The 27,627-nt window shown below is 51.6% G+C and overlaps 1 protein-coding gene and 1 long non-coding RNA gene across 4 annotated transcripts; both read right to left on the reverse strand.

Moving 5' to 3' along the window:
- Positions 1 to 1,948: 1,948 nt before the first annotated feature.
- Positions 1,949 to 27,618, reverse strand: GFPT1 (glutamine--fructose-6-phosphate transaminase 1). Of its 3 annotated transcripts, XR_012583800.1 has the most exons (20): positions 27,486 to 27,618; positions 23,984 to 24,091; positions 23,313 to 23,420; positions 21,861 to 21,986; positions 21,649 to 21,707; positions 21,257 to 21,391; positions 20,381 to 20,442; positions 18,891 to 18,970; positions 16,557 to 16,662; positions 15,257 to 15,420; positions 14,308 to 14,403; positions 13,485 to 13,582; positions 12,935 to 13,055; positions 12,614 to 12,771; positions 10,933 to 11,047; positions 10,042 to 10,169; positions 9,784 to 9,951; positions 8,676 to 8,837; positions 2,439 to 2,558; positions 1,949 to 2,235 (listed from the first exon to the last, which is right to left on the reverse strand). XR_012583800.1 is itself a non-coding variant. In XM_074559135.1 (19 exons), exons 1-19 carry the CDS (start codon positions 27,490 to 27,492, stop codon positions 2,529 to 2,531), a joined length of 2,031 nt encoding a protein of 676 aa, XP_074415236.1. In that variant the 5' UTR covers positions 27,493 to 27,618; the 3' UTR covers positions 1,949 to 2,528. The 3 variants fall into 3 exon arrangements, 2 of the variants coding, with proteins under 2 accessions (XP_074415236.1, XP_074415235.1); XM_074559135.1 differs by having other exon boundaries at positions 1,949 to 2,558; XM_074559134.1 differs by lacking the exons at positions 1,949 to 2,235; positions 2,439 to 2,558 and adding an exon at positions 6,664 to 7,697.
- Positions 3,362 to 6,627, reverse strand: LOC141731898 (uncharacterized). The gene is made up of 2 exons (XR_012583801.1): positions 4,936 to 6,627; positions 3,362 to 4,864 (listed from the first exon to the last, which is right to left on the reverse strand). It is a non-coding gene; the product is annotated as an uncharacterized LOC141731898 (long non-coding RNA).
- Positions 27,619 to 27,627: the final 9 nt, after the last annotated feature.

Raw genomic sequence — 27,627 nt, forward strand, 5'->3', positions numbered from 1 at the left:
TCCCCTTTTTGGGTTAAACACTCCCCTTTTTGGGTAAAACACTCCCCTTTTTTGGGTAAACCACTCCCTTTTTGGGTAAACCACTCCCCTTTTTGGGTAAACCACTCCCCTTTTTGGGTAAACCACTCCCCTTTTTGGGTTAAACCACTCCCCTTTTTGGGTAAAACACTCCCCTTTTTTGGATAAGCCACTCCCCTTTTTTTGTTAAACCACTCCCCTTTTTTTGTTAAACCACTCCCCTTTTTGGGTAAGACACTCCCCTTTTTTGGTAAACCACTCCCCTTTTTGGGTAAACCACTCCCCTTTTTGGGTAAGACACTCCCCTTTTTTGGTAAACCACTCCCCTTTTTGGATAAACCACTCCCCTTTTTGGGTAAACCACTCCCCTTTTTGGGTAAACCACTCCCCTTTTTGGGTAAACCACTCCCCTTTTTTTGTTAAACCACTCCCCTTTTTGGATAAACCACTCCCCTTTTTGGGTAAACCACTCCCCTTTTTGGGTTAAACACTCCCTTTTTGGGTTAAACACTCCCTTTTTGGGTTAAACACTCCCTTTTTGGGTAAACCACTCCCTTTTTGGGTAAAACACTCCCCTTTTTGGGTAAACCACTCCCCTTTTTTGGATAAACCACTCCCCTTTTTGGGCGAAACACTCCCTTTTTGGGTAAACCACTCCCCTTTTTGGGTAAACCACTCACCTTTTTGGGTAAACCACTCCCCTTTTTGGGTAAGCCACTCCCCTTTTTGGGTAAACCACTCCCCTTTTTTTGTTAAACCACACCCCTTTTTAGGTAAACCACTCCCCTTTTTGGATAAACCACTCCCCTTTTTTGTTAAACGAATCCCCTTTTTGGATAAACCACTCCCCTTTTAGGGTTAAACCACTCCCCTTTTTTGGTTAAACCACTCCCCTTTTTGGGTAAACCACTCCCCTTTTTTGTTAAACCACTCCCCTTTTTTGGTTAAACCACTCCCCTTTTTTGGTAAACCACTCCCCTTTTTGGATAAACCACTCCCCTTTTTGGGTAAACCACTCCCTTTTTGGATAAACCACTCCCCTTTTTGGGTAAACCACTCCCCTTTTTGGGTAAACCACTCCCCTTTTTTTGTTAAACCACTCCCTTTTTGGATAAACCACTCCCCTTTTTGGGTAAACCACTCCCTTTTTGGATAAACCACTCCCCTTTTTGGGTAAACCACTCCCTTTTTTGGGTAAACCACTCCCCTTTTTGGGTTAAACAATCCCTTTTTGGGTAAAACACTCCCTTTTTGGGTTAACCACTCCCCTTTTTGGGTAAAACACTCCCCTTTTTGGATAAACCACTCCCCTTTTTTGGATAAACCACTCCCCTTTTTGGGCAAAACTCTCCTCTATGTGGGTGAAACACTTTCCTTTGGGCAAAACACTCCCTTTTTTGGGTTATACCACTCCCTTTTTGGATAAACCACTCCCCTTTTTGGGTAAAACACTCCCCTTTTGGGTTAACCACTCCCCTTTTTGGGTAAACCACTCCCCTTTTTTGATAAACCACTCCCCTTTTTGGGTAAACCACTCCCCTTTTTGGGTAAAACACTCCCTTTTTGGGTTAACCACTCCCCTTTTTGGGTAAACCACTCCCCTTTTTGGATAAACCACTCCCCTTTTTGGGTAAACCACTCCCCTTTTTGGATAAACCACTCCCCTTTTTGGGTAAACCACTCCCCTTTTTGGATAAACCACTCCCCTTTTTGGGTAAACCACTCCCCTTTTTGGGTTAAACACTCCCCTTTTTGGGCAAAACACTCCCCTTTTTGGGTACACCACTCCCCTTTTTGGGTAAACCACTCCCCTTTTTTGGAAAAAACACTCCCTTTTTGGGTTAAACACTCCCCTTTTTGGGTTAAACACTCCCTTTTTTGGGTAAACCACTCCCCTTTTTGGGCAAAACACTCCCCTTTGGGCTCTGCAAACCAAGGGAATCCCTGCAGGTTTTTATTGCTTAAGAACTACAGACAGGAGGAGAACTCCCGTGCAAACACAGCAGCGAGCAGTGACCTCTGGGGGTGCCACCTCCCCATTTGTGTCACCTCCCCATTTGTGCCACCTCCCCAGGGTGGCTCTGGGCTGTGTTCGGTGCTCAGCTCTCACATTTAGGGGGCTGGGGGGGGGGGCCTGGGATGGTGTCACCCTTGGGAGCGTGCCACCCATGGGGTTGCATCGCCTGGGTGCCAATGTCACCATTGGGATGGTGTCACCTTTGGGATAGTGCCACCATTTGGGGTGGCATCGCCTCGTTGCCAATGTCACCATTGGGATGGTGCCACTACAGGGCTGGTGTCACCCTGGAGATGGTGCCACCCTTGGGATGGTATCACCTCAGTGCCGGTGCCACGAAGGCAGGTGTCACATCAGGGCAGATGTCACCCTGGGGATGGCGTCACTCTGGCAATGGTGCCACCCCAGGGACGGTGCCACCCCCAGGCAGTGTCACACCAGAGCAGAGCCCGCTCACCCCCGGCTCTGCTCTCTCTCCTCAGCAGCTTCGGGCTCAGTCTCGGGAGGCAGCGATGCGATCCACCTGCAAAAGGGACCGTGAAACACCAACTGCACCCACAAAGGGACCTTGAAACACGAAATCCACCTGCAAAAGGGACCGTGAAACACCAACTGCACCCACAAAGGGACCTTGGAACACGAAATCCACCCGCTAAAGGGACCCTGAAACACCAGATCCACCTGCAAAAGGGACCCTGAAACACCAGATCCACCTGCAAAAGGGACCGTGAAACAACAGCTCCACCTTCCAGAGCTGGAATTCCAGGGGTGGAAATCCAGGGCTGGAATTCCAGAGATGAAATTCCAAGGGTGGAAATCCAGGGCTGGAATTCCACGGTTCTGTCACCCATGAGGAAATGAACCCATGAGGAAAGGGGATGGAATTCCAAGGGTGGAATTCCAAGGGTGGAAATCCAAAGATGGAAATCCAGGGGTGGAAATCCAGAGATGGAAATCCAGGGCTGGAGCTCCTCGGCTCTGTCACCCTGGCGCTCCCTGGCCAAGGCACCCGGGTGTGTTTCAGCCCTGAGCCCCTGCCCAGCCTCACCCAGCCAGGAGCTGTGGGTGTGGGTGACCCTCACTGGGCACAGCCAGGGACGGGCTCTGCTGTCCCAGTGATCATTAAATAATAATTCAGCGAGAATTCCGGTACAGGAGCTGCCTCAGGGGGATCTCACGGGCTCTCCTGCAGGTGAAACTCCAGAAATGAAATGCTGACCCTGACCCAGAACAGCCCCACTGTTCAGCCCTGAGCTTTTCTGCTCTGTCCCCCCAGCCCTGAACCCCCCCAGGGTCACCTCAGTGCACTCAAGACCAGCAGCTCCATTTGGTTAATGTAGGGCACTTGATTTTATTCAAAGGGTGAGATACAAAAACAGTAAGCAAAGAGACAAAACCCAAATGATAATAAACACTACAGACAGAATCAAAGACATCTCCTAGAGCACACGACAAACACAGTCTGGTCCCACAGCCCCAGCCAGCTGGATATGTACAGCACAGAATCTACAAGGGACAAACAAGGGTTTGCCACTCAAATCTCTATTTACAGAAACTGAATTGAAGGCAAATAAAGTTTTCTTTCCTTTGTTTTTTTTTTCCTTTTTTTTTTTTTTTTTGCCAACCCAAATACTTCTGTTTCTTCTTCTTCCTGTCCTGGTGAAGAGGAGGGACTCCATGCTTTGAGGCAATTTGGTACATTCAGGCAGGATCTAAAATCAGCCACAGCCAAACACTGACCTGCTACTTGAGCTATTTAATTTCATCTTCTCCCTCCATCCACCCAACTGTGGATCCCTGGCAGTGCCAGCAGTGTAATGAGCAGAGCAGAGCTCCCAAATCAGTTTTAGTGATTTTTACTTCACTAAAACTCCCTGCCCTTTGTCTTGTTGCTTAAATAAAATTATAATCTTCACTTGCACGAGACCTCGGTGGCTTGGAAACTGAATGTTTGGAATCCAAAAGCAGGATCAACAAGTGCAGAGAAACTGGATTTTTATTCCCTTCCTAGAGAGGCAGGAGTGACTGCAGAGGGCAGATTTCATTTAAAAGGGAGGCTGGGGAGAAGCCTTCCTCCCCAAAGTCTGCATTTCTGTCATTGCTCTGCTGTTCTGGCTCTCTCAGCAGCTTTGGGGGCAGCAGGAGATGCCCTGCCCAGCCCCAGGCACTGATGGGCTCTGCACAGAAAATCTGGGGGAGAAAAACCTGCCCAGAGCCCTTCTGCATCACAGCCAGGGGGGAAACCCAAAAAACCCTTCTGGCTGCAGCAAATTCCATGTGCAGCTTAATTGGAGTGTGGAATCGGGGTGAGAACTGCTGGGCAGAAAGGTGGGCTGAGCTCTGGGGGATCTGCTGAGCTCTGGGGAATTAAAACCTCCTCGCACCAGAATAATCTGTGACAGCAAAGGGCTCTGGAGGTTTGTGTTTACCTGTGGCTCAATTTTAGAGACAGGACTACTGAATGTTCCAAGCCCTCAGCGAGGAAGGAGAGGATTTCACTGGCTCAGTAAGCAAAACATTCATTTGGGAGAGCAGAAGGCTGACTGGCTGTCAATAAATACCACGAGACATCCTACAAGTCTTTTCCTAAGGGGAAGAGGAGCATCATCCCTTCAGAGATGCAACGGGGGGGCAGAATGAGGTAAGGAAAGGCAGAGAGAGTCCTGTGTGCATTCCCACTGCCCCAGCACCAACAGCAACAGGGAAATCCCTCAGAGAGCTCAGCACAACCACGCTGGACGCTCCTAACTCGATCTTTGGTCCCCTTGGCTCTCCCCAAGGTGCCACAGCTTGTGCTGAAACTCCTGCGCTCAAACTCCTGCACTCAAACTCCTGCGCTGGAACTCCTGCACTCAAACTCCTGCGCTGAAACCCCTGTGCTGAAACTCCTGCGCTCAAACTCCTGCACTCAAACTCCTGCGCTCAGACTCCTGCATTCAAACTCCTGCATTCAAACTCCTGCACTCAAACTCCTGCCCTCAAACTCCTGCACTGAAATCCTGCACTCAAACTCCTGCGCTCAAACTCCTGCCCTCAAACTCCTGCACTCAAACTCCTGCGCTCAAACTCCTGCCCTCAAACTCCTGCCCTCAAACTCCTGCGCTCAAACTCCTGCGCTCAAACTCCTGCACTGAAACTCCTGCGCTCAAACTCCCAGGGCTGGCTGCCCCATGCTCTGTGCCAGGGGGACACAAAAGGGCCCCCCATCATCCCCTCGTGGGGGTTTTAATGAGTGTTTATTAATTAATATTAATTAATATTAATATTAATTAATTAATATTAATTAATATTAATTAATATTAATTAATTAATTAATATTAATTAACAGGCGCTGTTCTGAGAGCAAAGGACGGGGCACTGCACATCCCTGCGCCAGGGGGAACCCAGCCTGGACCCAGCCCTGCAGGGCTTTGGGAGGAGGAAGAGGAGGAGGAAGAGGAGGAGGAAGAGGGGGAGGAAGAGGGGGAGGAAGAGGGGGAAGAGGAAGAGGGGGAGGAAGAGGAGGAGGAAGAGGAGGAAGAGGAGGAAGAAGAAGAGGAGGAGGAAGAGGAGGAAGAAGAGGGGGAGGAAGAGGAGGAAGAGGAGGAAGAGGAGGAGGAAGAGGAGGAAGAGGAGGAAGAGGAGGAGGAAGAGCAGGAAGAGGAGGGGGAGGAAGATGGGGAGCTCTCTGCCACTGTGAGCACTGGCCAATCTGTTTTCCCTGCGCTGAAGGGCACGGCTGTGGCAGGGCCTCACACACGGAGCCTTCACTGACCCAAAACGCAGCAATTCCCACTCTTTGCTCGCGAGCAGACGCTGGCGGCACCGTGTGCTCACAAACAACAGTGGGACAGGTCAATAAACACAGGCTCTGCCTCTGAGGGGCTTCTCCAGGCACTCAGCATTTCATTTCATCAATTGAAATGCATCTGGGCACTGAACTGAGCTGAAGAGTTTATAAAACACAGAATTCCAGAGAATCTTTGGGAACATCCGCTGTGCCAGGGGAACTGGGCACTGCCCATTTGCTAAAGCCATTTCTCAGGGCAGTAAATCACCTGGAACATCCCCCAGCACTGTTCTACACCTTGTGGCACGGTCTGTGGAGAGCCAATTCAAATCCCAGCAAAGGGGGAGGAAATTCACCTTTGCACATGAGGAAACACACAATAACTGCCCTTTGGTGACTCTGGAAAGTCAGGTTTTCAGTCCTGAAGGGGTATTTGCTGCGCCATTTTGAGTATTATTTTCTGTGCCATTTTGGGTATTATTTTCTGTGTCGTTTTGAGTATTTTCTGTGTCATTTTGAGTATTATTTTCTGTGGCATTTTGGGTATCATTTTCTGTGTAATTTTTGATTCCCTTCAAGCCTGTCACGGATATATTACCAAGGTAATTTCTTTAGGTAATTCCTTAATTACCAAGGCAATTTTCAAAGGTTATTTCTGTTGGGTTTATGGAGCCTTTTTATGCCCTTCAGGTGTGTTGAAGTCACAGAGCTGGGTCACCCAGGTGTGTCACATCCAGATGTGTTATATCCAGGTGTGCCACATCCAGGTGTGCCACACAGCTGGGACACTCAGATCTGTCACACTCAGGTGTGTCACATCCAGGTGTGTTATATCCAGGTGTGTCACACAGCTGGGACATTCAGATCTGTCACCCCAGGTGTGTCACACTCAGGTCTGTCACATCCAGGTGTGTCACATCCAGGTGTGTCACACAGCTGGGACATTCAGATCTGTCACCCCAGGTGTGTCACACTCAGGTCTGTCACATCCAGATGTGTCACATCCAGGTGTGTCACACAGCTGGGTCACACAGATCTGTCACACTCAGGTGTGTCACATCCAGGTGTGTCACACAGCTGGGACATTCAGATCTGTCACCCCAGGTGTGTCACACTCAGGTCTGTCACATCCAGGTCTGTCACACAGCTGGGTCACACAGATCTGTCACATCCAGGGGGAACCCTCAGCACAGCACAGGCTCCCTTGCTGTAACAGCCCCAAGCAGAAGCAGCAGCAGCAGCAGCTCCGAGCCAGCCCTGCCAGCCCTGTGCCCCAGCCCTGGCCCTGCTGGCTCCCCCTGGCCACAGGATTGTCCCCTGCCCTGGCTCTGGCACGGATTAAACCCCTCTGGAGCAGCAGGGCCCTGCCCAGGCTGTGCTGAATCCTCTCCTGCTCCTGGGGCACAGCTCAGCCCAAGGTCTGCCTGCAGTTCCCTCCACTGGCGCAATTGCTGTTCCAGCTGTGTGTCCTGCTGTCCTGCTGTCCTGCTGTCCTGCTGTCCTGCTGTCCCCACAGGGCTCTCAGGATCCCTGCAGAGCTCTCCCAGCAGTCCTGGGCTGAGCCAGAGCAACCCCTCACCTACAGCACTCAGCAATCTTTAGGAAAACCATTGAACACCTTTCATGGAAGCCTATTGATCAAAATAAAAAAACAACCCCAGAGCTATTGATGGAGCACGTGGAATCAACTGGACAATCACTAATGCAATGGAATTGTGGTGATCTTGTACACAAACAGCGATTTACCAAAATAAGATTTACCTAGGGGGCTTTAAAATCGAGTTATTTTGGTACCAAAAAAAGTCTTTTCATTTAATTCCCCTTTGCCCCTATGAGTCAGATGATCTTTCACTCTACAGTTACGGACTTGGCCAGATTTCTTGGAAAATCAACCTGCAGAGAGGGAGGAGAAAGAACAGGCTGGTGAGAATTTACACACTTGCTTGGTTTGTTTGTGCAGAGCTCTGTAACCTGTGGAACGCTCTGCCTTCCAACTGAAAACAATCCAACACATTTTCACCTTCATTTCCTACCAATCAGCGCAGGGAATAAAACTCCACAGCCCTGAGTTTTGCAGCTCCTGGGCCAGAACTGAACATGGTCACACCCAGCCCTGCAGCAGCCCCAGCTGTCACAGACATTTTATGGAAAATCCTTTCCTTAGGATTTTTTCCTCCTGAGAAGCTGAGAGGCCTCAGGAACAAAATGCAAACAATGGTTATCTGCTGCTGTGGAATGCAACAGGTGCATCTGGGATTGGTCTCATAGAGTTGTTTATAATTAATGGCCAATCACAGTCAGCTGGCTCAAACTCTCTGTCCGAGCCACAAACCTTTGTTATCATTCTTTCTTTCTTTTTCTATTCTTAGCTAGCCTTGTGATGAAATCCTTTGTTTTATTCTTTTAGTATAATTATAATATAATATATATCATAAAACATATATTATATAATAAAATATATATTATATATATTATAATAAATGTATCATAAAATACATAATAAAATATATTATTAATAGAATATAATATATAGTAATATATGTAATATATATAATTAATATAATATAATAAAATATATACTATTTTGTGATATATATTATATATCATAATATGATATATATTATTATACATACTATTTATATTTTAATGATAATATATATCACTTCTGAAACATGGAGTCAACATTCTCATCTTCCTCCCTCATCCTGGGACTCCTGTGAACGTGGTCGCACCCAGCCCTGCAGCAGCCGTGCAGCATCAGCAGCTGTGCAGCACCCCCAGCCCTGCAGCCCCTCTGCAGCATCCCCAGCCCCACAGCGGCCTTGCAGCCCCCCTGCAGCCCCTGCAGCCCCCGGAGGGCGCAGCACTCACGTCGTAGCCGCGCAGCACGGCCAGGTGGAAGGCCAGCAGCTGCAGGGGGATGACGCTCAGGATGCCCTGCAGGCAATCCACCGAGTGGGGCACTTTGATCGTCCTCTTGTTGTTCTTGATGGTCTCGATGTCCTCCTTGTCGCAGATCACCACGGGCCGGCCCTGCAGCACAGGGCAGGGGCTGAGGGGGAGCGCATCTGGGGGGTTCCACCCCAAAGGGAAGCACATCTGGGGGGTTCTACCCCGAAGGGAAGCACATCTGGGGGGTTCTACCCCGAAGGGAAGCACATCTGGGGGGTTCCACCCCTAAGGGAAGCACATCTGGGGGGTTCCACCCCTAAGGGAAGCACATCTGGGGGGTTCTACCCCAAAGGGAAGCACATCTGGGGGGTTCTACCCCAAAGGGAAGCACATCTGGGGGGTTCCACCCCTAAGGGAAGCACATCTGGGGGGTTCCACCCCTAAGGGAAGCACATCTGGGGGGTTCTACCCCAAAGGGAAGCACATCTGGGGGGTTCTACCCCAAAGGGAAGCACATCTGGGGGGTTCCACCCCAAAGGGAAGCACATCTGGGGGGTTCCACCCCAAAGGGAAGCACATCTGGAGGGTTCTACCCGAAGGGGAGCACATCTGGGGGGTTCCACCCCAAAGGGAAGCACATCTGGGGGGTTCCACCCCAAAGGGAAGCACATCTGGAGGGTTCTACCCGAAGGGGAGCACATCTGGGGGGTTCCACCCCAAAGGGAAGCACATCTGGGGGGTTCTTCCCTGCCAGCGGTAAAATCTGCTGCTTAACTGAGAACCAAACAGCTTCACATTGAACCAAATTTAGAACCAATTTGACTTAATTTAGAACCAAACAGCTCCACGTGCCCTGGGGGGTATCAAAGGGTTAAACAGACCATGCCAGGCTTCTGCAACTGCTGCAAGGGCTGCTGTGAGATGCCAAGAGTATTCCCTGAGCTCACAGGTGGGCAGGGATGCCCAGGTGAGCAGAATGGGTGTTTGAGAGTGACTTTCTGTTAAAAGCAGCCCCTCTGGAGCCCTGCAGACCCCTCTGAGCCCTGCAGACCCCTCTGGAGCCCTGCAGACCCCTCCCAGCCCTCACCTGCCGTGCAATGACCTGCTGCAGGGCGTTCTGGCACTTGGCATAGGTGTGGTCTCTCATGATGATCATGATCACAGGCATCAGCTTGTCCACCAGGGCCAGGGGCCCGTGCTTCAGCTCCCCAGCCAGGATCCCCTCCGAGTGCATGTAGGTGATTTCTTTGATTTTCTGCAGGGGGGGAAAGGATTCATTACACTTGGAGCCACCTTGTCGTGGTTTTTAACCAGCTCTGTGGATTCTTTAGTCCCAGAACCTCACCAAGGCTCCCTCCAGACACGTGGCATAGTGGTAGCCCCGTCCCATGATGAGCACAGACTTCTGGTGGTACAGCTCCGTGGCCAGCTTCTGGATCTCATCATCCATGCTCAGCACCTCCTTGATCAGGTCTGCAGGGGAGGGAAAGCCCAGCCTGAGTGTGCTCACACCCCAGGGACCCCCAGAGCCAGCAGGGACTGTAAAACCCCGGGCTCAGAGCTGGGCTGGACAGCTTGGTGGCCTGGGGACACCTGAGGGGAGGCGGCCACGAGGAATTGTGACAGCTCTGCCACCCTCCCTGCCCAGACCCAGCCTTGCTGGGCTCCCCCTGCCCAAACCCAGCCCAGTTGGGCTCCCCCTGCCCAAACCCAGCCCAGAATGGGCTCCCCCTACCCCAGACCCAGCCCAGTTGGGCTCTCCCTGCCCAAACCCAGCCCAGAATGGGCTCCCCCTGCCCAAACCCAGCCCAGAATGGGCTCCCCCTGCCCAAACCCAGCCCAGAATGGGCTCCCCCTGCCCCAAACCCAGCCTTGCTGGGCTCCTCCTGCCCAAACCCAGCCCAGTTGGGCTCCCCCTGCCCAAATCCAGCCTTGCTGGGCTCCTCCTGCCCAAACCCAGCCCAGTTGGGCTCCCCCTGGCCCAGACCCAGCCCATTTGGGCTCCCCCTGCCCCAAACCCAGCCCAGTTGGGCTCCCCCTGCCCAAACCCAGCCTTGCTGGGCTCCCCCTGCCCCAAACCCAGCCCAGAATGGGTTCCCCCTGCCCAAACCCAGCCCAGTTGGGTTCCCCTGCCCCAGACCCAGCCCAGAATGGGCTCTCCCTGCCCAAACCCAGCCCAGTTGGGTTCCCCTGCCCCAAACCCAGCCCAGTTGGGTTCCCCTGCCCCAGGCCCTACCTGGCAGCCCCTTGAGCCCCCTCATGATCTCCTTGCGCCGCTCCTGCATGGAGATCCTGTCGTCACACATCATCAGGGCAAACATCACCAGGGACACGAACTGGCTGGTGTAGGCCTGCGGGGGACACGGGAGGTCACTGCTGCCCCACACACGGCAGATCTCAGCCCAGATTCTGCTCTCCAAGGGGCACCTTTGGCTCCCAGAAACGGACCTGGGCTCACCAGGCAGGGCTCACCAGTGATCTCCTCACACCCCAGGGGATTCGGACACAACAAACAAATGGAATATTTTCTATTCCATATCCCCCGCTGACTGCCAAGCCCTGCTTTGTGACCAGCTCCGGAGGCTGGGATGGCTCTGGTGGAACCCAGAGAAGCTCTGGAGGCTCTGAAGGAGCCCAGAAAATCTGCATTTGTTCTGCCTGCTGGGGACTGGAGCTCTCTGCTGGCACAGCACCCAGCGTGCCTGGGCTGCTCAGAATATTCTCCAAGGGAAGTTCTGGGCCCCCTCAGGGCAGAAACTTCTCAGGTTGTGATTTCCTCTGTGCACAGCTCTGGTGCCTCCCCACACGGCCAGAGCAAAAATGAAAAATGCCATTTCTGTCCAAGCTGAAAACAACAGGACAAACAGCTCCTTCAAGAGTTTCTTGTAAGAGACTCATGAATTTTCCATTATCAAATTCCCCCATGAACTGTTAAACTCAAATGTGGTTTTTGGCTGAATTTATGTAACAGATTGACATCATCTCGCCTCTAAATTTAACTGAGCCAAAGCAGATTTCAGCATGCAGAAGCACTTCACCCAAATGAAAGGCAGCAAAGTGAGTTCTCTCATGCTGCCTCTCCCCCAGCCAGAACAGTCCTGTTAGCTGGACACAAACACTGGGGTTCTGTAAAAAACATTTCCCCATTTGTTAAAGGGATAGTTTTAATATCCCATTTTCTTTGGAAAAGCACAGCCAGTGAGGGAGTTACATGCTGACAAAGTTTCCTTTATCTTATCTAAAAAAATAAAAATAAATAAAAATTTTTAAAAAAGGAAAATGAAATAAAATAAAATATTAAAAAAATTTAAAGTAAAACAAAAACAAAGAAAAATAAAATAAAACAACTAAAAATAAAAAATAAAATTAAATAAAATAAAATCATTTTAAAAAATAAAAAATATTAAAACAAAATAAAAATAAAAATTAAATTAAAAACAGAATGAAATAAAACAAATTAAAATAAAATCAAATAAAAATAAAAATAAAACAATTAACAAGTAAAATATAAAATAAAATATTAAAATAAAAAATAAAAATAGAATTAAATAAAACAAATTAAAATCAAATCAAACAAAAATAAAAATAAGAGCAAAAAAATTAAAATAAAATCAAATAAAAATAAAAATAATAAAATAAATTTTAAATAAAAATATTAAGATAAAACAAAATTAACATTAAAATAAAATAAAAATAGAATTTCAAAAATTACAAATAAATAAAATATTAAAATAAAATACGATAAAAATAGAAAATAAAATACAATAAAAATAGAAAATAAAATACAATAAAATACAATAAAATACAATAAAATACAATAAAATAAAATAAAATAAAATAAAATAAAATAAAATAAAATAAAATAAAATAAAATGCAATAAACAAGCCAAGCGCAGCCCAGGCCGCGGGCTCCCCACCTTGGTGCTGGCCACGCCGATCTCGGGGCCCGCGTTGATGTGCACCCCGCAGTCGGTCTCGCGGGAGATGGAGCTGCCCACGGTGTTGGTGATGCCCACGGTCAGGGCTCCCCTCTCCTTGCAGTACCTCAGGCACATCAGCGTGTCCGCAGTCTCCCCTGGGACACAGGGGGACACGGATGCCTTTCAGTAAATCCCTCCTTTGCTCTGGAACTCAGCCCTGGGTCCCCTTGCCAAGGCACCAAGAGCACCCGCCCAGTGCCCAGGGAGGCACCAGAGTGTGCCCGGTGCCTCGCCCCAGCCCGGGCAGGGCAGGGGTACCTGACTGGCTGAGGAAGAAGCAGACGTCGTCCCTGAACACGGGCGTGTTCCTGTCCAGGAAGTCGCTGGCCAGCTCCACCATGACGGGCAGCTCCGTCAGCTCCTCCAGCACCTGCCGGGTCTGCTCGGGAGGGGCAGAAGGCAGGGGTCATTACATCATGGTTATAAAAGCACTAAAAAGCCTTCTAGCTGCCACACACGCTGGAAAATATTACTGGTAAACTCCACGTGACAATTAGTGCTGGTCTAGACTTTAATTACTCATATTGCCCACACTGCAGTCACCACCTTGCCTTGGCACCACCACCAGCTTTATATTTAATAAAACTTCACCTGGGCAGGGAGGTATGGGGGGAAAACACATTGGCCTGTGGGGCCAACTCCTCCCTCAAATGGAGATTTCTCTAAGTCAGTCTCACTGGTTACACAACCCTGAACATAAATTATGCAAAGCTGGGTGTCCTGAGCATGTCCCAGCCTGAAGGACCCAAACCCCATCTACAGCCAGGCCCTGCTGGACCCCACCTGGCCCCTGCAGCCCCCCACTCACTGCCACTCCTGCGTGGTAGCTGGTGCCACAGGCGATGAGGATCAGGCGCCGACACCTCTGGATCTCCTTGATGTGATCCTTGAGCCCGCCCAGGTTCACTGTGGGCAAGAGCAGAGAGCCCAGTCAGGGTGAGCAGGCAGGGGAGGCTCCCAAAACCACTGGTGCTAACAGAGTGTCACCATCTCCACCACCAAATGGGTGAAAAACCATCAGTAATGGGACCCTGCCAGCAGCACATGCAATTCTGGAGGCACTGTGACACAGATTTCATTTCACATGGGATTCTGGAGGCACTGTGCCACAGATTTCATTTCACATGGGATTCTGGAGGCACTGGACACAGATTTCAATTCACATGGAATTCTGGAGGCACTGGACACAGATTTCATTTCACATGGAATTCTGGAGGCACTGTGCCACAGACTTCATTTCACATGGAATTCTGCAGGCACTGGACACAGATTTCATTTCACATGGAATTCTGCAGGCACTGGACACAGATTTCATTTCACATGGGATTCTGGAGGCACTGGACACAGATTTCAATTCACATGGAATTCTGGAGGCACTGTGCCACAGATTTCATTTCACATGGAATTCTGCAGGCACTGTGCCACAGATTTCATTTCACATGGAATTCTGGAGGCACTGGACACAGATTTCATTCCACATGGAATTCTGGAGGCACTGGACACAGATTTCATTCCACATGGAATTTTGCAGGCACTGGACACAGATTTCATCCCATCCCAGCAAGGTTTCCACCCCTCCCTCCCCTGCACCCACCGTGCACACTCAGTGAGGGAGGCTCCAGCTCAATTACCTGTGTAGTCATCAAAGTTGACCCTTCCTCTCATGGTATTAACAACAGATTCTGGCTGCTCAAATATTTCCTTCTGCATGAACGAGCTGAAGTTACCTATGAAGAAAGACAGAAAACAAATTAGAACACTTTACCTCCTGGTAACTCGAATTTTAAATTACTTCCTGCTAGTTGCCATTTTCCCTGTGTATGTAGAGAAAAGCTTGGACAGCCAAAGATCATTAAACTGATTTTCTGCCAAAACACCAGCTCATGGCGAGAGCTTGATTCCAGCTTCTGGGAGGTGTCAGTGAAGGGTAGATCCAAACTGGCAACTTGGTGAGGGATCAGTCTGGGTTAAAAATCAGAAGGCTCCAAGCAGGAAGCAAAACCCTCATCCCCACAACTCTAGACTAGAGGGGAAGTCCCATGACAAGTGAGGATTTTTTCCCCAGCACCAGACCAGGCTGTGGCACCTCAGTCCTTGGAGATGCTCCAGGATTCTGTCCCCGCTTGGGGCAGGGGTGGCACAGGGTGACTGCAGCCCCAAGCTGAGGGTTTTGCCTCCATAAAGGTCTGCAGCCCCAAGCTGAGGATTTTTAGAGGGGAAATCCCATAACATGTGAGGACTTTTTTCCCCATGAGGATGCTCCAGGCACCACACCAGGCTGTGGCACCTCCAGAGATGCTGCAGGCTCCCGTCCCCACTCAGGGCAGGGGTGGCACAGGGTGACTGCAGCCCCAAGCTGAGGATTTTACCTTCAAGCTGGAGGCAAAATCCTCATCCCCACAGCTCTAGACTAGAGGGGAAGTCCCATGACATGTGAGGATTTTTTCCCCAGCACCACACCAGGCTGTGGCACCTCCAGAGATGCCCCAGAGCGGAGCAGAGCCTGTCCCCGCTCGGGGCAGGGGTGGCACAGGGTGACAGCAGCCCCAATCAGGCAGGCAGGCAGGGAGCAGCGCTCACCCTTCATGATCTGCTGCAGCTCCATCTGCAGGGTCTGCACGGCCCGGCCCGGGTGGTCGCCGGCCGTGCGCTTGACGCGGTGGATGGACAGACGGCCGTCCACCACGGCCGCCACGTCGTCGTCCTCCAGGAAGATGACGCGGTTGGTGTGCTCGATGACAGCGCTGTGGGGACACGGGGACACCAAAGCTGGGCTCAGCACATCCCCCTGGGGCTGCCCAAAGCCCGCCAGCGGCTCAGAGAGCCTGGCACAGAGCCCAGGACACCTCTGGCTCTGATTTTAACCCATGGTAAAAATACCACCCTTACGTGAAGAATTACAACCACGACAGCTTAAGTAGAATGACAGTGAATTTATCACAGGGTGAAAAATAGAGTTTGGGGGGTTTTTAGAATGGGGGTTCAGGGGGCAAGATGGAGGAATCTGGGCATGTCCAGCCTTTCTCCTTTCTTGTTCTTGGCCTCCATCTCCTGCTGTGATGTTGGTACTTTTAGATTGGTTTGGAGTAGAAGCTCACTGTCTGACACAGGTGATGGGTATTGGCAAGTAATTGTAAATATTGTACATGTAGTTTTTAGTATAAAAAGATAACACTGCCCCAGGGGCAGGCAGAGTGCCTCTGTTTGTCCTGCTGAATGGACCTTGGCTGGACAGGAGAAAGAATTTTATAGATAATTTTACTATACTATTCAGATATATAATATATATATATATATATATACTAATATATATATTAGTACTATACTATACTAATATATAATATACTATATTATATAGTATACAATATATACTCTATTATATTACACTATTAAGATATTATACTATATTACATAGTATATATAATATGCTATATTATGCTATACTATTAAGATACCTATTATACTATATTGTATATATACTCTATTGTACTATACTATTAAGATATCTATTATACTATATTATATAGTATATAATATATACTCTATTATACTATACTATTAAGATATATTTTATACTATATTATAATAGTATATTGATGATGGTGCAGGGATCCCTGGAGAATCAACGCAATTCTCCTCATAATTAGCACCTGGCCTGCTAATTTAGGTCAGGACTCCCTCAGGTTTCCTATCACTGGGAAATCTTAATCACAAATGAGCCTCAAGAAAGGTAACACTCTATTCCAAGGCCAGCGCTCATTATTTTAACAGCAGCTCTGTTTTGGTTAGTATTTGTAAAGTAATTCACACAGAAAACCCCATCCCTTGCTCCTTTAAACAGGACATTCCCACCCACGCCAGGGGTGCAGGAAAACCCTACCTGGCATCAGAAGCAAAGTAATACTCCACAGCTTTCTCCTCCACGGGGAAGAGGCAGGTGGTGCTGTCCACTCGGGACAGGTTGCAGCTCCCCTTCTTGTCCTTCCCTAGGAGACAGCAGGCTCAGGGGCTGCCCAGGTGACAGCCCCGGGCACAGGTGGCACCAGCAGAGCCCCCAAAGCACGGTACCAACATGAAGCACCATTTTCATGCCTGCACAGCAAAAGGGGCAGCAGCACTTGTGCCCATCCTCCGCTGGCTTGCAAGAGTTTGATTGCTTTTTAATAAGTCTGCAAGTGTGTTACTAGTGTGTCTGAAATGTAGAGGAAAGTATCAGGAGAAAATCCAAATTAATGTTTTGTGTGGCTCCACGGGCAGAGAATTCAAGGTGCTTTATGAGCAGCCACATTTCCCCATTAAACCTGCCCTGTTATCATTTTAAGTTTCCTCCCTGGAGTGGAGCAGCACTGCTCCTTCTCTCTCTGTTACCCTCAGCACTGGGGGAACTCTTTGTGTGCCCACCCTGAGCACCACAGGTGGAACCCAAACCTATTTCTGCCTGCCTGAGCTCAGTGTGAGACCCAGCTCAGGAAATGCAGGATGGGAGCTCGGCCTTGCTCGTGCACCAGCAAACAGAGGCACCTCAGCTGCTCAGGAAACCAGCCCTGTGCTCCTCAGGGCACACAGGACTGAGAGCCAGCGTGTGTGTGCCCAAAATTCAGCCTTTCACCAGGGATCCTTCCTGAAGAACTCTGGAAATTCCCAATGCTGTCTCCTCCTCCTCCTCCTCCTCCTCACTGCTGCTCGGTGCTGAAGCTCATCAGGGATGCAGATGAGGCACCCAACACCTACTGCTCAGCACCAGCCTCCAGCAGAATTATTTGCCAGTCATCGTGCAGGGTATGGGAGGGAGGGGGTGGATTAATCAGCTTATCTCCCAAAATGGGACCATTGCTGAGAGCAGCACCACTGGAGTTCCTCCATTCTATATTTATTGCACAGCCCTGGTGCTGTTTCACCTACCAGACACTGATCTGATTCAGTGACGCAAGCAGAGCTCGTGGTGCTCTGGTTTCCACTTCTGCAGGTGAAAATGTGAGGGAAAAATACTGCTTTCATGTTGCTACTCAGTGAGGAAGAACCATTCAGAGCCTCCCAGCTCAGTTATCGAGTCAGTAAACGAGGAGAAGAGCGCCTTTGCTGCTGAGCTGAGGCAGGACAGGCTGATTTGGTGCTGAGAAGGGACAGAGCAGAGCTGCCAGTGGCCACTCCCCACCAGAAACACCCAGAGCTGATCAGAACATGCAAATTTGGGTTCTCAAAATAGAGCATTTCCTGCATTGCCTTCCTTATGTGGCACTGCTTTCCTGCATGAGGGATTCTGCAGGTGCAGGCACAGAAAAGGCTCTCCTGCCTCAGATGTGAGCTGGGCTGGCCCTAAAGCCCTTCAGGACAGTGGCACATGGTTCCCCTGATGGATAAATGCACAGGGGAAGGCAGGCCCAGCTCAGACTCTCCCCATGCCCAGGGGCAGGACAGGGCTCTGACCACCCAAACCCCACCAGGAATTCTGGGCAGTGCTTGCAGCAGCCTCCTGCTCCATTGGGGTTTGCTTTTAAGGTAATTCACTGTTTCCTTCTGCAGCCAGAGCTGCAGGAACACTCAGGACAAGCTGCCCTGTCATCAGTTTTTGCACATATGCTGAGCATTATGTCCCAGTGCTGGAAGTGGGATGGGTGGATTTTCCTGCGTGCTGCTCGTGGTGTTTCTGATCAAGAAGGAATTTTGATTTTCCCACATGTTTCACTGCATGGAAAGCAACAGCCACATATTAAAAAGACAATGCATATTTATGATTCCTTTCCTAAGGAGCTGGAGGATTTGTCTGAAATTTCAAGTGTTAGCTTTTTTTATCTGGTGGGCACCTTCCTCCATTTTTATGGATATTCCATCAAAAGAATGATCCATAGATTGTACAGCTGGAAGTGCAATTGGAAAAAAAAAAAACAACAAACAAACCAAATTTGAGCTATTCAATAAAAAACCACAGTGTTACACAAATACATGAATGTTACTGCTAATCAGCCAAAAGGCAGAGCTGCTGGCACTGGCTCTTGCAGCAGGACAGGAGCAGGTCCTGGGGATGTGCTCTGTGGATTGGGGTTAGGGTTGGGGTTCAGGGTTAGGGTTGGGGTTTAGGGTTAGGGCTGGGGTTTAGGGTTCAGCTTTCCCCACTCACCTGAACAGTACAGGATGGGATGTGCTCTGTGGATTGGGGTTAGGGTTGGGGTTTAGGGTCAGGTTTAGGGTCAGATTGAGGGCTGTCCCCACTCACCTGTCCTGTAGAGGATGGGGATGTGGTCTGTGGACAGCTTGTGCTCGCTGCGCACGCCGATGAGCAGGGGGCTGCCTCTCCTGCAGGGACACAGGGACAGCTCAGCCCTGGGGACACCCCCACGGCCCCCCCAGGCCTTGTGCCCCCCTCAGCTGCAGGGGGGCACAGCCTGAGCCCCCAGAGCAGCTGCTGCAAACACTGAACCCATCCCGGGATGAAGAACACGAGGATGGGAGGAACCGGGATCAGGGATGGAGAAACTCCCCAGAGTCAGTGCAGCCCTGAGCAGGGACTGCCCTCACTGCACCCCCAAACAGGGACTGCCCTCACTGCACCCCTGAGCAGGGACTGCCCTCACTGCACCCCCAAACAGGGACTGCCCTCACTGCACCCCTGAGCAGGGACTGCCCTCACTGCACCCCTAAAGAGGGACCACCCCTCACTGCACCCCTAAACAGGGACCACCCCTCACTGCACCCCTGAGCAGGGACCACCCCTCACTGCACCCCTAAACAGGGACTGCCCTCACTGCACCCCTGAGCAGGGACCACCCCTCACTGCACCCCTAAACAGGGACTGCCCTCACTGCACCCCTGAGCAGGGACCGCCCCTCACTGCACCCCCAAACAGGGACTGCCCTCACTGCACCCCTAAACAGGGACTGTCCTCACTGCACCCCTGAGCAGGGACCACCCCTCACTGCACCCCTAAACAGGGACCACCCCTCACTGCACCCCTAAACAGGGACTGCCCTCACTGCACCCCTGAGCAGGGACCACCCCTCACTGCACCCCTAAACAGGGACTGCCCTCACTGCACCCCTAAACTGAGCAGGGACCACCCCTCACTGCACCCCCAAACAGGGACTGCCCTCACTGCACCCCCAAACAGGGACCACCCCTCACTGCACCCCCAAACAGGGACTGCCCTCACTGCACCCCTGAGCAGGGACCACCCCTCACTGCACCCCTGAGCAGGGACTGCCCTCACTGCACCCCTGAGCAGGGACCACCCCTCACTGCACCCCTGAGCAGGGACTGCCCTCACTGCACCCCTGAGCAGGGACTGCCCTCACTGCACCCCTAAACAGGGACTGCCCTCACTGCACACACCACACACAGCTTTTGGCACTGCTGTTGACAAGTGGGACAGAACCCCTGGCCCACGTTCCAGGCCAAGAGGAGGAATTGTCCAAGTGCTGCCACAGGGGCAAGCACGAAGGAAAAGGTAAAACCATCTCCTTTCAGACCATCCCCAGAGGATACCTGCTCCAGAGCAGGTGTGCTACAGCTGGTCACTAAGACATTTCCAAAACATTTCTGGGAGCTTTCTGTTATTGCAGATGGAAAACAAGAGAAAGGAAATGAAAAACAACAACCACCCTCTCCCAGCACATACAGTGTGATGAGAATGATCTCCACTCTAACTTGGGGGCACAGAAACAAGCACCAGGCAGGGGGCAAGCATGTTCCTTCCCATGGCACACTCACCTGGTACCAACTGCCTGCCCAGGGTAATGAACACTCTTGAACACAAGGGCAAAAGCCCCTTCCTGCAACAAGAAAAACAAATTTCAGCTGAGGTTTCAGTGTTCCCAGCACAGAAACTGCTCCTGTGTCTCTGTGGACACAGCCAAGAGGTTTCAGAGATGTTTCCAGCACTGCCTGCAGCTCCAGCCCTCCCATCCTGGAAGGATTTCCCTCCCCAGAGCCTGGCAGTGCATCCTCAGCCACTGAAGGAGCCTCAGACTGCCCTGGCTGCCCCAGGGGCTCCTGCTCTAGCTCAGGGTGCAGTCAGGGGACCTGCAGAGGCAAAGATCTGCCAGAAGCAGCACCAGAACTGAGGTGCCACAGCCCCCCAGCAACAGCAGTTCCTGGCAGGTAACCCAGGGGGTTAAATGTGCTGGGTCCTGCTGCTGCACACAGGCAGGGAGGGAGGCAGGGCAGCTCCCAGCAGGGGTCAGCAGCAACCCTGGGCTGATGGAGCTTGGGAAGGACGGGGAGCAGCACAGACTGTCCCAGGTTGGGGTTTTGGGAAGGATTGGAAGCAGCACAGACTGTCCCAGGTTGGGGTTTTGGGAAGGACGGGGAGCAGCACAGACTGTCCCAGGTTGGGGTTTTGGGAAGGACGGGGAGCAGCACAGACTGTCCCAGGTTGGGGTTTTGGGAAGGACGGGGAGCAGCACAGACTGTCCCAGGTTGGGGTTTTGGGAAGGACGGGGAGCAGCACAGACTCTCCCTCCCCAGTCCCACCAGCCCAGCCGTGCTGCAGCAGCAGCCCTGGGGTGCAGGGGGTGTTTCTGGGCTGTTTCTGGGCTGTGTGCCCCCGTGCCCAGTGCCCCCCCGGGTGCCCCCAGTGTGAGTTACCAGCTGCTGGATGACCCTCTCCACCAGCGTGGAGAAGCTGATGTCGTCGCTGTCGCGGTTGTCGTACATGTACTTGACCAGCTTGACGATGCTCTCCGTGTCCGTCTCCGACTCGAACTCGTAGCCCTTGCTCTCCTGCAGGGACAGCTCCTGTGGCTCTGCAGCCCCTGCCTCCCTCCCCTCCTTCCCTTGCTTTGCTCTTACTATTCCCCGGCCTTCACCTTGCCTTCAACTTCTTCCTTTTTTCTCATGCTTTTCCATTTCTCTGCTCCTGCCTTCCTCCCTCACCTTTCCTTTTCCTTTCCTTCTCCCTTTCCTTTCCTTCCTTTCTCCCTTTCCTTCTCCCTTTCCTTTCCTTCCCTTCCCCTTCCCTTTCCCCAGGGGTCACTCACCAGGAACTTCTGCAGGTCCTTGTAGTTGGTGATGATGCCGTTGTGGATGACAATGAACTCTGGGGACACAGGAAAGGCCCTGCTCAGCCCCAGCCTGCCAGCAGCTCTGCTGGGACACCCAGGGCCAGCAGCGACACCAGGAGTAGGCACAGCCCCCCAGAACCCCAGCAGCCCCCCAGGAGCAGGCACAGCCCCCCAGGAGCCCCCCAGACCGTTGTTCCTGTCGGAGCGCTGCGGGTGGCTGTTCACCGGTTTGGGCTCCCCGTGCGTGGCCCAGCGCGTGTGGGCGATGCCCAGGTGCACGTCAAACTCGATGTCCAGGTCCATGTCCTGCTGCTCTGCACAACAAAGGTTCATCCTGAGGGGCTGTCCGTGCCCTGGGAGCCTCAGCAGGGCCCGGGGGGTGCAGGACAGCAACGCTGGCAGGGCCAGCAAAGCCCACAGGACACAAATCAGGGCTGGAAAAGGCCTTTGGGATCATCAAACACCAGCCAAAACCTTGAGGGGTTTGAGGGACACACAGAGAAAATCAGGGCTGGAAAAGGCCTTTGGGATCATCAACCAAAACCTCAGGGGGTTTGAGGGATACACACAGAAAATCAGGGCTGGAAAAGGCCTTTGGGATCATCAACCAAAACCTTGAGGGGTTTGAGGGACACACACAGAAAACATTCCTTGCACTCCTCGCTGTGCCAGAACAAAAAGCAGCCCCAAAGGGAGAAGCCCAGCCTGGGCTGCTCCTTGCCCCCTCCTGTCACCTGCACACCCCCATGGTGATTCAGGCATCCCTGAATGACCCCTGTCTCTCCAAAGCTACCATGAGCATCAATGTTTCTTTGGGAAAAATTATTTCTTGGGGAAAAGTACTCCTCTTACTCCACGAGTGTTTCCACAATCTCTTTTAAACTGTGTATCCTGATGTTTTCTTTTATTCACTCTTTTCAAACCTCCCTGCAGGAATGCTCTGTCCATCCCCTGTTTCTGTACCACACACCAAAACATTTGGGCTTTCTGGCTCCTGGCTTACACTGAGATTACACCGATTTTACACTGAGATTACACCGATTTTACACTGACCCACCTCCCCCTGGGACACTCAGCGCTCTGTGCTCCAGGTAAGCACAGGAATGGGTTAAAAAGACTCCAATTTCACCAACACAGCAGCTTCTGAATGTGAAGCTGAGAAGAAAAGATCTCCCCACCCTCAGACAGCTTCTATTCCCCTCCCAACACCTTCGTGCATCTTTGCACTGAGCTCAGATTTAATGAATTAAGGTTTAAATAAAGGGCAGAAAGAGATTCCTACAGGGAACAGGGGGAGGTTGCTACAGGTTTCTCCTTCTGCCCAAGCTCTAGGTGTGGATAATTATCTCCTGCTAATTCCTCTATCCCCAGCTCAAGGAGCTTTGTGGTTGTTTTGGAGTTTTTCCTGTTTCCCACCATGTATTTCAGGTCTGTTTTACTTTAGTAGGCTGCAAATCATTTGCTTTGGAAAAACCAGGATTTCTCTGTGACTTCACACCAACAGCCAGAGGATCACCAGGCTCTTCACAGCTCAGCCCTGAGCACTGACACCTCAAACACCTCTGGAAATTCGTGTTTGTGGCTAAAACAGGGGATATTCAAACCAGAAACAAGGGAAAGGAGGAAAGGGAGACACTTACTGTGAACCTCTTCATCCAGAGCCTTCACCTTCCCTGTCTGCTTGATAATGTGGATTTTGCCAGCATTGGCCTCCCAGTCTTTGTCATTTCCTCCGTCCAGTCCCACACCTGGACCCCGTGGGACATGGAGAAAGAGTTAGCACGGTATTAATAACACTGTCATACGATTACTGTAATAATATTACAATATTAATAATACTGTAATCACTTCTGCACATGGAGAAAGAGTGCAGAGGTTTTTGTATTTTCAGGTTTTTCAGTATTTTCTGTCAAAAAAATCTGCCCTTTTTGATTCTTCCTGAGCCCTTCTTTCAAGAGCTGGCCTGCCACATAAAGGCAAGAACTAGAACTTAGATTAGAACTAAGATTAGATTAGAACTAAGCTTTCGCTTTGCATCGTGTCAGTATTTTTAAAACCCTTGGGAAACAAAAGAAAAAAAAACCAACCCAAAAAAACCCCAAACAGACAAAAAAAAAACCAACCAACCAAACAACAAGAATGCTTATAGAAATCTGTATATTGAGGTCAATCCAAACCTCTGACCACGGGCACATCCAGTTTGTGTCCCAGCTTTCCTCAGCAGCAGAGGGTGGCAGGAAGCACCCCCAGCACCCAGGAAGAGCCCCCAGAGCCCCCCAGAGCCCCCATAGCCCCCCAGAGCCTGGGGTACCTGCAGAGTCGTAGCCCCGGTACTCCAGGCGCTGCAGCCCCTTGATGAGCGTCTCCAGGATCTCCCTCCTGGTCCGGGGCACATGGTAGTTCAGGTAAGCAAAGATGCCTGGGGGGGAGAGGAGGGTCAGTGCCACCAGAACCAGCTCAGGCGGGCACCAGTGCCACCCCACGGGCACCAGTGCCACCCCACGGGCTCTGTGTGGGCACCAGTCCCACCCCATGGGCACCAGTCCCACCCCACGGGCTCTGTGTGGGCACCAGTGCCACCCCATGGGCACCAGTCCCACCCCACGGGCTCTGTGTGGGCACCAGTCCCACCCCATGGGCACCAGTGCCAATCCATGGGCACCAGTGCCACCCCACGGGCTCTGTGTGGGCACCAGTCCCACCCCATGGGCACCAGTGCCAATCCATGGGCACCAGTGCCACCCCACGGGCTCTGTGTGGGCACCAGTCCCATCCCTGGGACACCTCTGGAATAGGGAAAGGGGCACTGGGACAGCTCTGGAACTGGAAAAGGAGCAGTGGGACAGCTCTGGAACACCTTTGGAATAGGGAAAGGAGCACTAGGACAGCTCTGGAATAGGGAAAGGGGCACTGGGACAGCTCTGAACTGGGAAAGGAGCACTGGGACAGCTCTGGAATAGGGAAAGGAGCACTGGGACAGCTCTGGAACTGGGAAAGGAGCAGTGGGACAGCTCTGGAACTGGGAAAGGAGCAGTGGGACAGCTCTGGAACTGGGAAAGGAGCACTGGGACAGCTCTGGAATAGGGAAAGGGGCACTGGGACAGCTCTGGAATAGGGAAAGGGGCACTGGGACAGCTCTGGAATAGGGAAAGGGGCACTGGGACAGTCTGGAATAGGGAAAGGGGCACTGGGACAGTCTGGAATAGGGAAAGGGGCACTGGGACAGCTCTGGAATAAGGAAAGGGGCACTGGGACAGCCCTGGAGCTGGGCATGGAGCACACAGGACTTTGCATGTGTGGACTGGAAAGAGCAGCTCAAATATTATCAGCTCATCAGGCAGCTCCTGAATCACACTGAGATGCACAGAAATAAGTTCTCTCTCAAGCGAAATCCCTTGAACAATATAATTTAGAATGTAAAGCATTTCCTTCCTTGCGGGTTTGCCTTAAACACCTCACCTGGGGAACCACCAGAACAGGCATTCAGCTCTTCTGACACTCAGCTCTCTCACTGATTTTTAACACTCAGGTACAAATCCTATTTAAAGAATTCCCTATAAAGAGTAGGTCATTTTAACAGAATAACATTCCCAACAAATGGGCATTATTGATTTCTATAGCTGACAGCCACAATACTTCTGCTGAGAACTTTATTTTCCTCATGAACTTTTTTGGAGCTCAGGTTCCTTAATTTCACATTCCCAGGAAAACAAAATGCCTTTACCCCTTGCAGGTAAATGACTGAGATACTTGAAGGAATTGCTTCTTGCAATCCTTTCCCTACAAAAGCAGAAAAGCCCTCAGGCTGGCTTTACTCCCAAATTCCTTTTCCTATTACTGTTCGCTCATTTCCATAGACCTTGTTATCAGTACATCCACCAGGCAATTCCAAGGGATCCTTCATCCCAAAACTGCTGCTCAGCCCTGCTGGAGGAGCTCCTGGAGTCCCAGAACATCCCTTTTTCTGCCACTCCTGACCCGAATTCTGCTGTCCCACACAATTCTGCCACCCCAGACCCAGACCTGAACTCTGCCATCCCCTTTTGCTCGTTAAATCCAGCCGTGGCAGATGACAGGTTTACTGATTTACAGAACAGCCCTGGAAAAACCAGTTTCCTGAAGTGTCTCAGAGATGCCACTGAACTCTCAGAGCAAAGCACACCCAGCTCACACCTGGCCAGGTGCTCACACTGCAGGTGTGTGACACACAGCCAAGGACAAAGCCCGGTTTTCCCTGTTAGAAACAAACCCAGCACACCCAAACAGTGCTCACAGCAGGCACCAGGGCGCTTGGAGGCTCCTTTCCTTCCCCTGTCCAGCAGCACCAGCCCATCGGGTTTTTAGGGTCACACACCTGAACGTGAGGCTGAAAACGCTGTGTTGATAATTCCAGTCTGGAGGCTGGAATCCCTTCAGTGTCACAGACTGAGAAATCTGAGAACTCGGGTAACAACAGCACCATTGTCCCATTTATCTCTTTTAAAACCCATCTTAACCTTTCTGCGTAAATGGGATAAAACTCTGAAGGCAGGATAAAGCCAGGTTTGTCCATCCCCAGCCACAATTCCATGACAGAAATGTTGTGTTTGAGCCCTGCAGCTGCCTGGGAAATCAGGATCCAGGATACAACCCAGAGCAACCCTCAGAGACAACAACCCCCGGTGCTTTTCTCACTCTTCCCATAAAATGGGTCAATATCCAGGAACAACTTCACTGGTATCCAAAAGTGGGGAAACGCCCCAAATCCTGAGGAACTGCCCGGCGTTTCACGGCAGAAAAGACAAAGAGCAGAATGTAAATATTGCACATTTCAAAGGCCAAACCCCAAATACAGCAAGCACGAGGCACCAAAACCACCTCTATTCTTGCAGCAGACTATTTATAATAATAATTATCCTTTCTATTCTTAGCTTTGCTCCGCTTTGTACTTTCAAACACGAATTAACACGGTGTTAAATGCGAGCTGAGGTATGAGCCTCTGACTGATTCTCCTCAGCTTGACAGCTTGAAGGCAACGCCGGTTCCATCCCACAAAAACAATGAGAGAAATGGCAACTTGCACATTAAGTGTAAAACGCACAGTCCCGCTGCGAGCGTAATTTTGCACACAAAAATACAGGGAAGGAAAAAAAGAAAAAAGAAGGTAGAGTGGAAAGAAAATAGGGAAAATCCATGGGATTGCTGTTGCATAAATTTCCATGGAAAACCAGGAAGAGATAGGAGAAGGATAAATGACATTCCTGAGCGTGAAGGATGGGCAGGGTGGCTGCACTGCCATGGGGAGCGGAGTGGAAGGAGAGGAGAACCAGGACCAGGACCAGAACCAGGCCGGCCCCGGCTCGGGCCGAGCTCGGGCACGGTCCGGCACAGCCGGGCCAGGCCGGACCCCTCCGTGCCACACCGGGCCGGCCCGGCCCGGCCTGCGGAGCACAAATTACCGGAGCAGCAACGCCTAAAACCACCCCCGGCACCGGGTGGGAGCGGCGCCCCCGAGAGCAGCGGAGCCGCGGCTGGAGCGGCCCCGGAGCGCCCCTTCCCCCGGCCCTGCCCTGCCCGCCGGGATCCCCCCGGTGTCCCCGGGCACAGCGGCCCTTTGTCCCCACGCTCCGCCGGCAATCGGCCCTTTAAACCCCCGGCACGGAGCGAGCCGCCCGCCGCACTCGGGATAACGGGGCCGGGCCGCCCTCCCCTCAGCCGGGCCGGCCGTGCCCGCGTCCCCGCCGGATCGCGGCCTCACCGCGCCCGCCCCGGCGGCTCCTCCCGCCGTGCCGGGGCCGGGCCGGGCCCCGCGGCGCCCCCGGGCCGGTGCTCACCGCACATGGTGCGTCCCGGTCCGCAGCCGCGCTGTCTGTGCCGCCGGGGCCGCGCCCCTCGCGCCAGGCCCGGCGCAGGCCCCGGCCCGCCCCGCCCCGGCCGCGCCCGCCATTGGCCGCGCCGCCCGCCCGCCCCGGGACG

This window comes from Zonotrichia albicollis, chromosome 26 (genome assembly GCF_047830755.1).
Source record: "Zonotrichia albicollis isolate bZonAlb1 chromosome 26, bZonAlb1.hap1, whole genome shotgun sequence".
NCBI classification, from domain to species: domain Eukaryota; kingdom Metazoa; phylum Chordata; class Aves; order Passeriformes; family Passerellidae; genus Zonotrichia; species Zonotrichia albicollis.

Bases quoted from the DNA above. Each gene is read 5' to 3' on its own strand.
- GFPT1 (XM_074559134.1), bottom strand. The intron at 20,443-21,256 runs GTAACTCACACT...TTCTTGTTGCAG, and splicing joins AGAGGGTCATCCAGCAGCTG to GAAGGGGCTTTTGCCCTTGT. The intron at 12,772-12,934 runs GTACCCCTGCCC...CCTGTGTCCCAG, and splicing joins CTTCTTCCTCAGCCAGTCAG to GGGAGACTGCGGACACGCTG.